Raw genomic sequence first — 11,008 nt, forward strand, 5'->3', positions numbered from 1 at the left:
TGATTACAACTAATCTCATACTAACAAGTTTACCCCCCTAATGTGCCCCGTAAATACCTATTTAGTGAATCATTTGAGGACGGTGTTGAAGTGCAGTAACAAAACTCGGCCACATAGGGGCAGTAAATAGTTATTCATGGTTTAGCAGCTACCCACGAGAAAACTTTATTTACTTCCGGTGAACAGTTCAGCTCCTTCTGAATGTTGAAGTAGAAGGGATAAAGGTAACCACACCTACCTGCTCATCTCTTAACCGTTCATTTTTATTATAGAAGACCTAGTTTTAGTAATTTCCACGGGATTAGGCTGAATTTGCTCAGGAGGGGACGGTGGGCAACTACCTGCTGTGGCTGCTAACGTTAGCTAATCATAACAACGTAGTCTGTAGCGTCTGTAGCCACTCAACAACACTCTTATTTGCATGATTGTTTGCAGTTTTTCTATTGTTATGCATTAAATGGGACATCATACAACATGAAGTCCCTGTGTTAAAAAGCATCCTCATCCATTAACTCACCCGACCGTTTATTTAATAGCAGTATAACTCATGTTTGGGGCAGCAGCTTTTCTGTTCTGTGTTATATCAACTTATTTATCAGCGGATAACCAAGAGACTGTCTCCATTAACCGGTCGTATTCCAATAGTTTGTACACCAAAGCTCTGTTTGTTTTGTTCATCTTGCTGTTCTACAGCGTACAGCAAATTATAATCTTTATGGTTGATATACTGATGGTAGAATGCACCCATAACGATAAACGGAATATTGTTACCTCAATGAAGACGGGTTTTATTTCAGAATTGTTACATCGCTTTTTGCAAGATGCACCTCAAATAAAAAAAGACAAGCGCCTTAGTGCAAAATTGAATATTTTTTATTTTTTATTTCTTTCAACAGGGTAAGCAGCAAAGATGGAGTCCAGAGAGGAAAGTGGCCTCAGTGTCGGGGGCTCTGTGGGAGAGGATAACTACTTCCTGGGATACACATTCACAGACCGCTCTCACTCAAGCCGCGTGGTGAAAAGTATCATGAGCCTGTGCCTGGAAGATGGCCTGTTTGCTGATGTCTCCGTCACTGTGGACGGCAAAGAGTTTCAGCTACATCGGTTGGTGCTCTCGGCGCAGAGTAGTTTCTTTCGCTCAATGTTCACCTCCAACCTCAAAGAATCCCATAACCGCTCTATTGAACTTAAAGATGTGAGCTCCACAGTGTTTCAGCTGCTGATAGACTACATCTACCATGGCACAATTAAGCTGAGGGTGGAGGAGCTGCAGGACACCTATGAGATGGCAGACATGTACCAGTTGACTGCTCTGTTTGAGGAATGCTCTCGCTTCCTCTCCCGGACAGTCGAGGTCAAGAACTGCTTGCAGGTGATTTCTAGCTGTTCATAGATGTAACAATCTGCTGCAGTTTAGTGATGATTGTGCTGACTGAGTATTTCTTTTTTGTTCAGGTGATGTGGCTCGCAGACAGACACAGTGACCAGGAGCTCTATACAGCAGCCAAGCACTGTGCTAAAATCCACCTGACTCAACTGCATCAGACCGAGGAATTTCTCAATCTACCCCTCTGTCTTCTCCTGGACATCATCAAAGGTATAACAGCTTTGTGTACTATATAATTTAGTAAATTTAATATTCATTCTCCATCTACACCTCTTTGCACTTGAGAGACTTGCTCCAGTGTGGTTGTATATGTTTTTTTTCTTTTTACATCTACAATTCATTGACAGCTCTTTATAACTTTCTGTGACATGCAGGAGTCTTGCAAAGTTGCATCTTTTGTCTTTAACAACCAAATCTTTACAAAAAACAGAATGATCACATGCAAAACCTTGATATGCTCTTTTTAAACAATCAAAACACATTTTCTGAATTAGTTTCAAAAGGCACCACGTCTGTTTTCAGATGGCGTTCCAAGTTCCCAGAATCCAACGGTGGCCATAGAGTCATGGATAAACCACAACAAGGTTGAGAGAGAGGAGTTTTCTTGCATTCTCCAAGAGAATCTTAAGGTAGTATTGCTTCATAGGCCGTTGTGTTTGGCGTCAACAGATATGTTGTTTCAGAGCCAATACTGATTATTAGTTATCAAGCTGACCAGTTGCCTTTGTACATTTGCTGTAAACATAGAAACTTTGGTGTGAAACTTTAGGCAAACACAAAACTTTAATCATATGTTGCATATATGCAATGAAAAGAGGATGTTTTATATGTGTACCTTTTTAAAGGAATAGTGATGGGAGCTTCTAGCTGCACCAGAACCTAAGCAGTGTATCTAAAAATAATCCATTTGATTTGGAATCTGTGAGAAAAACGAATAAAAAGAATATTTGATTCTGATATTAGATTAAAAATCGTTGCAGTAACAGGCTTGTAACTAGTCAAACCCCAGTGTGCTCTTTACATGCTTGTTGAAATGAATTGCTGCTGATTTCTCTGTTTTGCCTTCAGGAAATTGGTGAGACTGTCCACATTTACCTGATCGGTAAAGAGGAGACGAGGACTCACTCCCTTGCCGTCTCGCTGCACTGTGACGAGGACGATGCGATCAGCGTGAGCGGGCAGAACAGTTTATGTCATCAGATCACAGCGGCCTGTAAACACGGTGGTGACCTGTACGTGGTGGGTGGGTCTATACCCCGCCGCATGTGGAAATGCAACATGCACACTATGGACTGGGAGCGCTGTGCACCACTGCCCAGAGACCGCCTCAACCACACCATGGTGTCCGTCTCCTCTGAGGACGCCATCTACTCGCTAGGAGGTAAGACGTTGCAGGACACGCTCTCGAATGCCGTTATCTACTACACGGTGAAGGACAACAGGTGGACAGAGACCAGCCAGCTGGACACCGCCGTGTCTGGAGCTGCGGGTGTTAACCTGGGAGGGACCATCTACCTGCTCGGAGGGGAGGAGAATGACATGGACTTTTTCACTAAGCCGTCCCGTCTCATTCAGTGCTTTGACACTTCCGCCCAAAAGTGCCAGATGAAACCCTACATGCTGCCGTTTGCGGGCTGCATGCATGCTGCCGTCCACATGGATGTGATCTTTGTTGTAGCAGAAGGAGATTCCCTGGTGTGCTACAACCCTCTGTTGGAAAGCTTCACACGCCTCCGCTTCCCTGAGGTGTGGAGCTGCATCCCGTCACTGTGGAAGGTGGCCAGCTGTAATGGCTGCATATACGTCTTCAGAGACAAATGTAAGAAAGGTGACGCTAATACATTAAAATTTAACCCGGCCACATCTGTGGTCTCGGTTATCAGAAGTATAAAAATCCTCCTCACGAACTGGCAGTTTGTCTTGGCCTAAGTTGCCCTCTGGATGTTGACACTGTGGTCCACACACAGTGAATCCTGAGGGAATCAGGAAAGGTTTTTTGGACAACTTACCGTGTCTTCACTCCTGTGTGGAGATCTGTTCTAAATGTATTCATTCAGCAGTCTAAATCATTCCATCCCATTAATGATATTTCAGTCACGTGTGTCACTTGCTTCTGTTCTGTAGTTCGTCTTTGTGGATCCCTTTCTGCAGAAGTAAAGTTGTGGTGATGCTGTGAATAGTGATAAACTAATCTGTTATTTCCCGTGCACTGCTCATATAGTCACATGCATGAACAGCTACACAACAACTCCCTTCGGTATATTGTGATTATCATGCTGATGTAGGCCGAATATACTCAGATTTGAACTGTTTTGTCTGTGAGCATAAAAGTAACGGAGGATGTTTTTAAACCTTTTCAATTTTTCACAATGTTTTTGTCTTGAGATTATTTTTCTTTTTGTACACTGTACTTGTTCAACATGAAGTGTTATGAGAAATGTTAAATACATCGCTGTAGCTACCCGCTGTCCCTGTCACTTGTTTTATTTTTAATCTTCAGCCTTTAACAGTTTCACAAACTGCTGTGAGACAGTGTTTGTGTTTATTACCAGAAATGTAGCATCTTTATTTGTTTCGGGTAAGCAGTGATGCATCTGAAATTGGTGCACTGTGCTGCTGCTGAGCCGCTGAAATCTTTGAGTTTACAGAGAATTTATCTTTGAATAAATAATACTCACCACTAAACCTACTACAGAGAGGCCAAACTTTGATCTCATTGATGTGCTGCAGGAGGCTGTGCAGCTGAAACCTAAGCTCAGGAACATGTCAGACTCTGTGAACTATTCTAAGCATCAGTTGCTGACGCTGAGATGAGGGGTGGGGGTTTCTGGGGGCTCATATGTGTCTCCATAAGGACTCCCATTAGGAAGTTACAGGCACTACGAGCACCGTCTGATATGCGGTTTCCATAATGTTGGAAGTACAGCTGCGTTTAATCCCTGTATCTAAGTTTCACAGCCTCACATTGGACACTCTGGTTAGCTTCTTTTGAAGGCGTTTGTTTTTAAAGCTCCATAGCTTTTAATGATGTAAAAGGTTTTTGTCCAGCGTTGGTCGTGAGCAATGTTTCGTGTGAAGGTAGATTGCTAAGAGCTGTAGTGACCTTGGGACTTGTTGGTGAGGGCAGAACATAATTCCTGAAGGGACACATGGTCTGGAGTGACAAGGCCATCTGCTGTAGCGCCTGCAGGAGGAGGTTGGAGGGGGTTGGAAGCAGGGGTGCTGAGAATTCCTTTCGCTAGGGTGTGGAGGGAGTAGATATTCTGGTCTATCACTGCTAGCGCTCAGCTGGGATATGTGTTTTCTTTTCCATTTTTTAAAGGGAAATCCAAGGGAGAATTTTTGAGCTCTTGATGGTGAGACAATATCACTGTATGGTTGAACAGGGATGATAGTTTTTTTTGCCCTTTAGCTCTCCCTATAGCATTTGGTGAAAATGGTGGTTGTGTGTCGCCGCTCTGCTTCGCTGGATCTAGTTTCTTCTCCGTCTCAGCACAGCCGGAGCTGATAGAGTGGGATCTCTTAGGCCTTCTGGCACCGACCTCTCAGAGGATCATCTTCAAGGGATCTTCTTTGGAGTTGTACTGTGCATGGCAAGGATCTACTTTCTTGCTGCCTCGCTGAAACTGCATGTCCTAAACGAATGAATATTTTTATGAGGCGCCTTGCACCAGAGATGGGCCAGGACCAAACCAAGCAGCAGATAGAGAAGGGCCTGAAGTTGTATCAGTCCAATCAAACAGACAAAGCTCTGCATGTGTGGACAAAAGTGCTGGAAAAGACCTCAGATCCTGGAGGGAAGTTTCGGGTGCTGGGGTGCCTGATCACTGCTCACTCAGAAATGGGAAAGTACAAAGATATGCTCAAGGTAAGCCTCCAAAATAACAATATATGCTACACGGTTAACTAAGTAACATCAAATCATTTTGTATGGGTGAGTTCGGCGTGAAATTTCCATTTTAGGAATACTTGAAAGTATGTGGTATGTCTTCAATATGTTTTTCTCTCATTCAGACAAATCATTTCGCTATGAAAAATTCATGTTAAAAATGTGTGTATTTTTTATGAACGTGTACTGTATCTCGTGTTATGCAATCAACAGTAGGTGTGTGTACGTGCCTGCAAATCCAGTCTGCGTATGTAACTGAATATCACGCATGTCATCACATCTGCTCACGACTGGTACAGCTCCTGCTGGGGTAGCATTTTTACATTTCCACAACGTCCCAGCGATCGTTGAATGAAAAGAGGCCAAGGGTTACCGTCTTCCATTTACAGCGATCTTGAGAAGCACGGGTTAATCTGTGGCTTCCACGCGATGCAGTGTAAATAAGTGTGCTGCAACCTAAGAATCAGTCTGAGGTGTCATGTTGACACAATCTTGCATACTCATCACAAACACTGTTTTAATGAGACTGTTTATCTCTTTTTTTGTGGCACGTATTACTCATTCCTCTCTCCATCCAATCTGCAACGTGTCTGCTGTTTTCATCCTCACATTCACTCCGTTTCTCTGCAGTACGCCCTCGATCAGATCGACACGGCCAGAGAAATGGAGGACCCAGACTACCTGACTGAGGGCTACCTAAACTTGGCACGCAGCAACGAGAAGCTGTGCGACTTCCAGAAAACGGTCTCTTACTGCAAGACCTGCTTAAATATGCAGGGTACCACCGTAAGCCTGCAGCTCAATGGCCAGGTATGTCTCAGCATGGGCAACGCCTACCTGGGCCTCAGTGTTTTCCAGAAAGCGTTGGGGAGCTACGAGAAGGCCCTGCGCTACGCACACAACAACGACGACAAGATGCTGGAGTGCAGAGTCTGCTGCAGCCTGGGGAACATCTATGTTCAGCTGAAGGTAAACGCGTGTGCCACTGCTGATCAAATGATTTGGCAGGTCCACAGATCAGCAGATGTGTGCAGTTTTAGCCTGGGCAAAAGCCGACCGTTGACTCCGTCAAACAGTCTGGAAAAACCCAAGAGGAATCCGTTTCCATGGAGGGTGGGACCTTACTCAGCAACTTAAATTCATTGGCGTTCCCTTAACCAATCAGTAATGTTTAGAAAGGACGTAGGTTATGCGCCGAGGTTCATGCTTACTCTCGCGAGGCTCTAGCTCGCGAATCACGCTTCCCACATCCGCTTTCATTATACCGGTACCATTTGATAAATCAAACTTTTCCCAAAGCCAGTTGGAAGGAGAGCTACGACATCCTTGCCACTAACAAAATTGAAGAGGCATTCCTCTTGCTCTTGTTTTAATTGTGTAATGCTCTCCAGAGTTGAGACAACTTCATGGATAGCTTCTAGCGTTCTTCCGTCGCCATGTTTATTTCCGCTGCGGTTGAACTACAATTATATGGACTACAATGGACTCCGCGCGTGAGTTCTGCGTCACCACTCGCAACTGTTTGCTGATTGGCAAAACACTGAGCGAACCGAGGTAGGGGGATTTGGCCAGACTATGTGCGGAGCCAAAATCTTTGGGCGGAAGTACGTAGGATGGCGTCGCCAGGCTAGGTTTGTGTAGTAACCTTGACGTAGAGGATTTGCAAATGTAATCCCCCTCTGCTTCCCAGGGAGGATTGCTTTCAGAGGCATTGTGATGAAGTGGCGTTTCAATGTTGCTTGCTTAAAAGTGATACAGGGACACGCAAGTCACGAAGCGCTCTCATTTTTAGGATAACCGTTTACCTTCGTTCTCATGATGACAAACCCAAAATGTAGATGTTAGTACCTTGTGAAGCGAATATGCTGCCATTTGTTGGAAAGCACAGCCCGCTCAAAGTTTTTCTCATTGTTCACATCTGCCAATAGGACTATGAGAAAGCCTTATTCTTCCCCTGCAAAGCGGCCGAGCTCGTCAATGACTACGGCAAAAGTTGGAGCCTCAAGTATCGAGCCATGAGCCAGTACCACATGTCCGTGGCCTACAGGAAGCTGGAGCGCCTGCCTGACGCCATGGAGTGCTGCGAGGTTGTTTTTGTTTTGTTTTGTTTTGTTTTGTTTTACTCTCCTCGGGGACAAACTGACTGAATGATGAATCTCACAGTTTTGGTGTCCTTACCAGCTTGCTGCCCCCTGAAATCTTTGGCTGCTCTGATGCAGGCACTGCAGATACAGTAGATGTTCTGCTGCTGACAGGTGCCAGCGCCAGTTGTTGTGTTGTACAAAGCCTAAGACCTCGACAAAAATATGCTCACAGAGGCGCTGGTTTAAAGTGATAATGAAGAGGGTGGCTTAAGTCCTCACCCTGTTCTAATTATGTACCGAGGGTGAAAAATAACTTGATGTCATTGCCTTGGAGTGTAAAAGTATAGTAACAGGAGAGCAGGGTGTATTTCAGATTTATTACATTTGCCAAACGCATTTAGCCAAACAGATTACACTTCCCCGCATATTCAGAATACCAGAGCACGAGAAGAGTTCGAGAGGCTACAGCTCGCATTCCCCGACTGCTCCTCACTTTGAATATGTACTGATTTGGAAAATGCAAAATTTAAATGGCAGAACTCATTTGCATCCTTGTAGTTTCAGTGGACACAGCCAGTGGTGTAGATTTAGAGCGTGCTGGTGACTCCAGTTGGTGTTAGGACTCTCCTCTAACTTCTTCTACCTTGTTCTCTAACAGGAATCTATGAAGATCGCTTTGCAGCATGGTGACCGGCCTCTTCAGGCTCTGTGCTTACTGAACTTTGCAGACATACACCGCTGCAGGCATGACGTTGATGTAAGGTTGCAATATTAGCAATCCTCCCTATTTCTAATCCGTCTTCTAAAACTAGCTATTGATGTTACAACAAGCCATTTCTAAACATTCTAAACTTAAAAGCACTTCCCTCCTTCCATTTAGAAAGCATTCCCTCGTTATGAGTCTGCACTGGGTATTATGACTGAGATAGGAAACCGCCTTGGACAATCGCATGTCTATCTGGGAGTTGCAAAGTCTTGGCTTCAGCAGAAGGAATTCGACAAGGTCCAAACAATCCAAAGAAAAATCTCAATTGAAAACTAAAACCAACATAATAGTTTGATCAGATTAACCGTTTGTGGTAATCATAACAGGCATCTGTTTACTCCTCAGGCTCTTGATTCTTTACAGCGGGCACAGGAACTGGCGGATGGAATGGGAAACAAGGTAACTGGAGTTCTTTGAACAGGACGAGATGAGCTGCGACAAACAATTATTCCACACGTGTCACGCTGATCGACAAATTATTAAAACAATAACTAATTGAGGGCCCGGCAAACCGTCTTTGGAAATCTTGCGGTCACAGTCTTGTTTGTCATGCTGATAGTCTTTTTCCTGCATGTAAGCTGTGCACGTTGAAGGTTCACTGCCTGAGTGAAGGGATCCACCGAAGCCGTGAGCAGCAGGAGGAGCTCAGGGAGCAGGTGGTGAAGTTCCTGCAGTGTGTCGAGGAGCTGGAGCTCTACTGCGGCATGTGTGGAGAGTCCATCGGGGACAGAGACCAAAAGCTGCAGGCACTTCCCTGTTCCCATATTTTCCATCTGAAGTAGGTTTTCATTCCAAGCCAACTCTTACCTGCTATTACTGCTACATGATCTTAATCTGATCTACATTGTCTTTAGGAAATGGTGAAAATTGACTATGATTTTCTTCACCCATAACTAATGTAGAAGTAACAGCTGTGGTACAAACCTAATGTCGATGACTGTATTGGGTTATTGGGATATGGTTTAAAAAATAAATAAATAAATGCACGTGCCTTCATTTGAACCCTTGTTTCCAGGTGTCTGCAGACAAATGGGACAAAGGGTTGTCCGAAGTGTTTCAAGTCCTCCGTGAAGCCTGGATTTGTCTGATTGCGAGACTTCTTTTTGTGCGTCGGATCTACAGAAACGGCACGAAGCGTCACAGGCTCCTGACCGATCTGAGAGAAACAGGCGGCCTCAGGATGTGCTGAGGACGTTTAAGGAGCGACAATTCACTGCTCTGCACAGACGATGTCGAAGTGAACCCAGAGTGCAGCTCTCAGTGGACTCAGATCAAGACGCACGTCTCCTTTAGACATCGATCTGACACTGACATAAGAGACTGTATTATTAACAGTGTTAGATTTCAAGATAAGCTGAGGAGCCCACGCTGTCTCCGACGACCGGCCATACGCTGCAGCATTTACGCAGGATGTGGACTGTCAAACACGACATTTATAGCTTAGTGTATTGGATATTTTCCGTGTTTTGTAAAAAATGAAGCAATAGCTCAGCACTCCTGGTCCCTTTTCTTTTTATGCTACATCCCATTCTTCACTCAACAGTTGAGCCCTTTCTGAATTCAGCTGATATATATTTATTGTTGTATTCATGTACATACTATTCTCGTGTTCATTTCTTTGAAAAAGTTTGATTTATTTGAGATGTTTTGTAAAAACCTAAAACTAAACTAAAATCTCTTAACCATTCAAAAACTAGTATGTCTTTACAGAGCAGGTACATGCAGCTGTTTTTTTGTTTTGTTTGGTTTTTTTTCCTTATTCAAAGAGATTAAGGAGCAGGATCAACACACATTGTGTTCATAGAAATTCCTTTTCTTGCCGTTTCTGGGAATGTTTTACTCTTAACTCTGATATTAACACAAATATTGTTGAATTCAAGAATAAATATTGTCGGGAAGGAAACCACTGACCAATCACACACACACACAGCTTTTTTAGAGGCGATGCATACGTACGGTATGTTTGAACAGTGAGTATTGGTGTTGCTTGCGTCGCTTATTACGTTTTCCTTGACAAAGGCATTGAGATTTTTCAGGGTGATTTTATTTTTATTTTTTTTTGAGGGAAGCTCAAAACAAACTTGAGTTGTTGTTTCAGTGAGTGGCTGCATGTTTTATTTACAATGCCAGTTAACAATATACAATTAGATCTATTTATCAAGTCAGGCAATTGCCTATTTATTTATTTCAAAGTTGTCTCTAATGGTATTTCTTAATAGTCGGTGAGTTTTACCATTGATATTCCGTATAAATGATTCAGTTTGAACTTTATTGAGATTTGGAAGGAAAAGGTGACGTTCATCAAATTTTTTATGTATTTATTTTTTCATTTTATTAGGTAGGTTTCACCCAATCTGGAAATTTCTTTCACTATATTTGTTTTGGAGATTGAGCTTCTACTTTGTTGAACTACTCCAACATCGTTGGCGTTGTTCAATTACACAGTGAGAAAGGGACATATACTTTCTGCTGTGCTGACAAAAACAAATGTAAATAGTATTTTAATTTATTTTCTTTTGAAAAAAAAGAAGAATCCTTACTAGAGTACATACGATACCGTAGCTTTAAAAGGAGCTTTTGCCTCTCTCTCCAATTGAAATCTGAGAACAGCATGAGAAACCGACAGTTACATTTACTGCACGAGCACTTATACTTGTGATTTTCAGCAACTTGACCTCACTTCTGATCCTTCTTGTTCGAGGTCTCTGCATCCAAAATAATGAAGATTCGCTGTGTGTTTACCTGCATAGACATAGATGTTATTTACAGTTGGTTCTCGGCTCTAGGGTATGAAGAATTGTACTGAACGCATCTTTAACAGTTGAACTACCTCTGTTTTTTTTTTTTTTTTGGGGGGGGGGGGGGGGGTGTTTCTCTCCAAG

The 11,008-nt window shown here is 43.3% G+C and overlaps 2 protein-coding genes across 3 annotated transcripts; both read left to right on the forward strand.

The window, feature by feature from the left end:
* The first annotated feature begins 150 nt into the window (after nucleotides 1-150).
* kbtbd4 (kelch repeat and BTB (POZ) domain containing 4) lies at nucleotides 151-3,848 on the forward strand. The gene is made up of 5 exons (XM_075470997.1): nucleotides 151-224; nucleotides 897-1,372; nucleotides 1,456-1,597; nucleotides 1,910-2,016; nucleotides 2,456-3,848. The coding sequence occupies exons 2-5, from the start codon at nucleotides 911-913 to the stop codon at nucleotides 3,314-3,316; spliced, it is 1,572 nt and encodes a 523-aa protein (XP_075327112.1). The 5' UTR covers nucleotides 151-224; nucleotides 897-910; the 3' UTR covers nucleotides 3,317-3,848.
* Nucleotides 3,849-4,166: 318 nt separating this feature from the next.
* Nucleotides 4,167-10,979, forward strand: rapsn (receptor-associated protein of the synapse, 43kD). 2 transcript variants are annotated; one of them, XM_075469962.1, is made up of 8 exons: nucleotides 4,172-5,255; nucleotides 5,907-6,245; nucleotides 7,205-7,363; nucleotides 8,019-8,117; nucleotides 8,241-8,363; nucleotides 8,472-8,525; nucleotides 8,705-8,904; nucleotides 9,142-9,296. In XM_075469962.1, exons 1-8 carry the CDS (start codon nucleotides 5,031-5,033, stop codon nucleotides 9,212-9,214), a joined length of 1,272 nt encoding a protein of 423 aa, XP_075326077.1. In that variant the 5' UTR covers nucleotides 4,172-5,030; the 3' UTR covers nucleotides 9,215-9,296. The 2 variants fall into 2 exon arrangements, with proteins under 2 accessions (XP_075326079.1, XP_075326077.1); XM_075469964.1 differs by lacking the exon at nucleotides 8,705-8,904 and having other exon boundaries at nucleotides 4,167-5,255; nucleotides 9,142-10,979.
* The last annotated feature ends 29 nt before the right edge of the window (nucleotides 10,980-11,008 follow it).

This window comes from Odontesthes bonariensis, chromosome 7 (genome assembly GCF_027942865.1).
Source record: "Odontesthes bonariensis isolate fOdoBon6 chromosome 7, fOdoBon6.hap1, whole genome shotgun sequence".
Taxonomy (NCBI): Eukaryota; Metazoa; Chordata; class Actinopteri; order Atheriniformes; family Atherinopsidae; genus Odontesthes; species Odontesthes bonariensis.

Excerpts from the sequence above, each read along its gene's own strand:
- rapsn (XM_075469962.1), top strand. The coding sequence starts at position 5,031 with ATGAATATTTTTATGAGGCGCCTTGCACCAGAGATGGGCCAGGACCAA. Across the intron at positions 8,364-8,471 it reads AGCAGAAGGAATTCGACAAG|GCTCTTGATTCTTTACAGCG; the intron begins GTCCAAACAATC and ends TTTACTCCTCAG. Across the intron at positions 8,526-8,704 it reads CGGATGGAATGGGAAACAAG|CTGTGCACGTTGAAGGTTCA; the intron begins GTAACTGGAGTT and ends CCTGCATGTAAG.
- kbtbd4 (XM_075470997.1), top strand. The coding sequence starts at position 911 with ATGGAGTCCAGAGAGGAAAGTGGCCTCAGTGTCGGGGGCTCTGTGGGA. Across the intron at positions 1,373-1,455 it reads AGGTCAAGAACTGCTTGCAG|GTGATGTGGCTCGCAGACAG; the intron begins GTGATTTCTAGC and ends TTTTTTGTTCAG. Across the intron at positions 1,598-1,909 it reads TCTCCTGGACATCATCAAAG|ATGGCGTTCCAAGTTCCCAG; the intron begins GTATAACAGCTT and ends GTCTGTTTTCAG.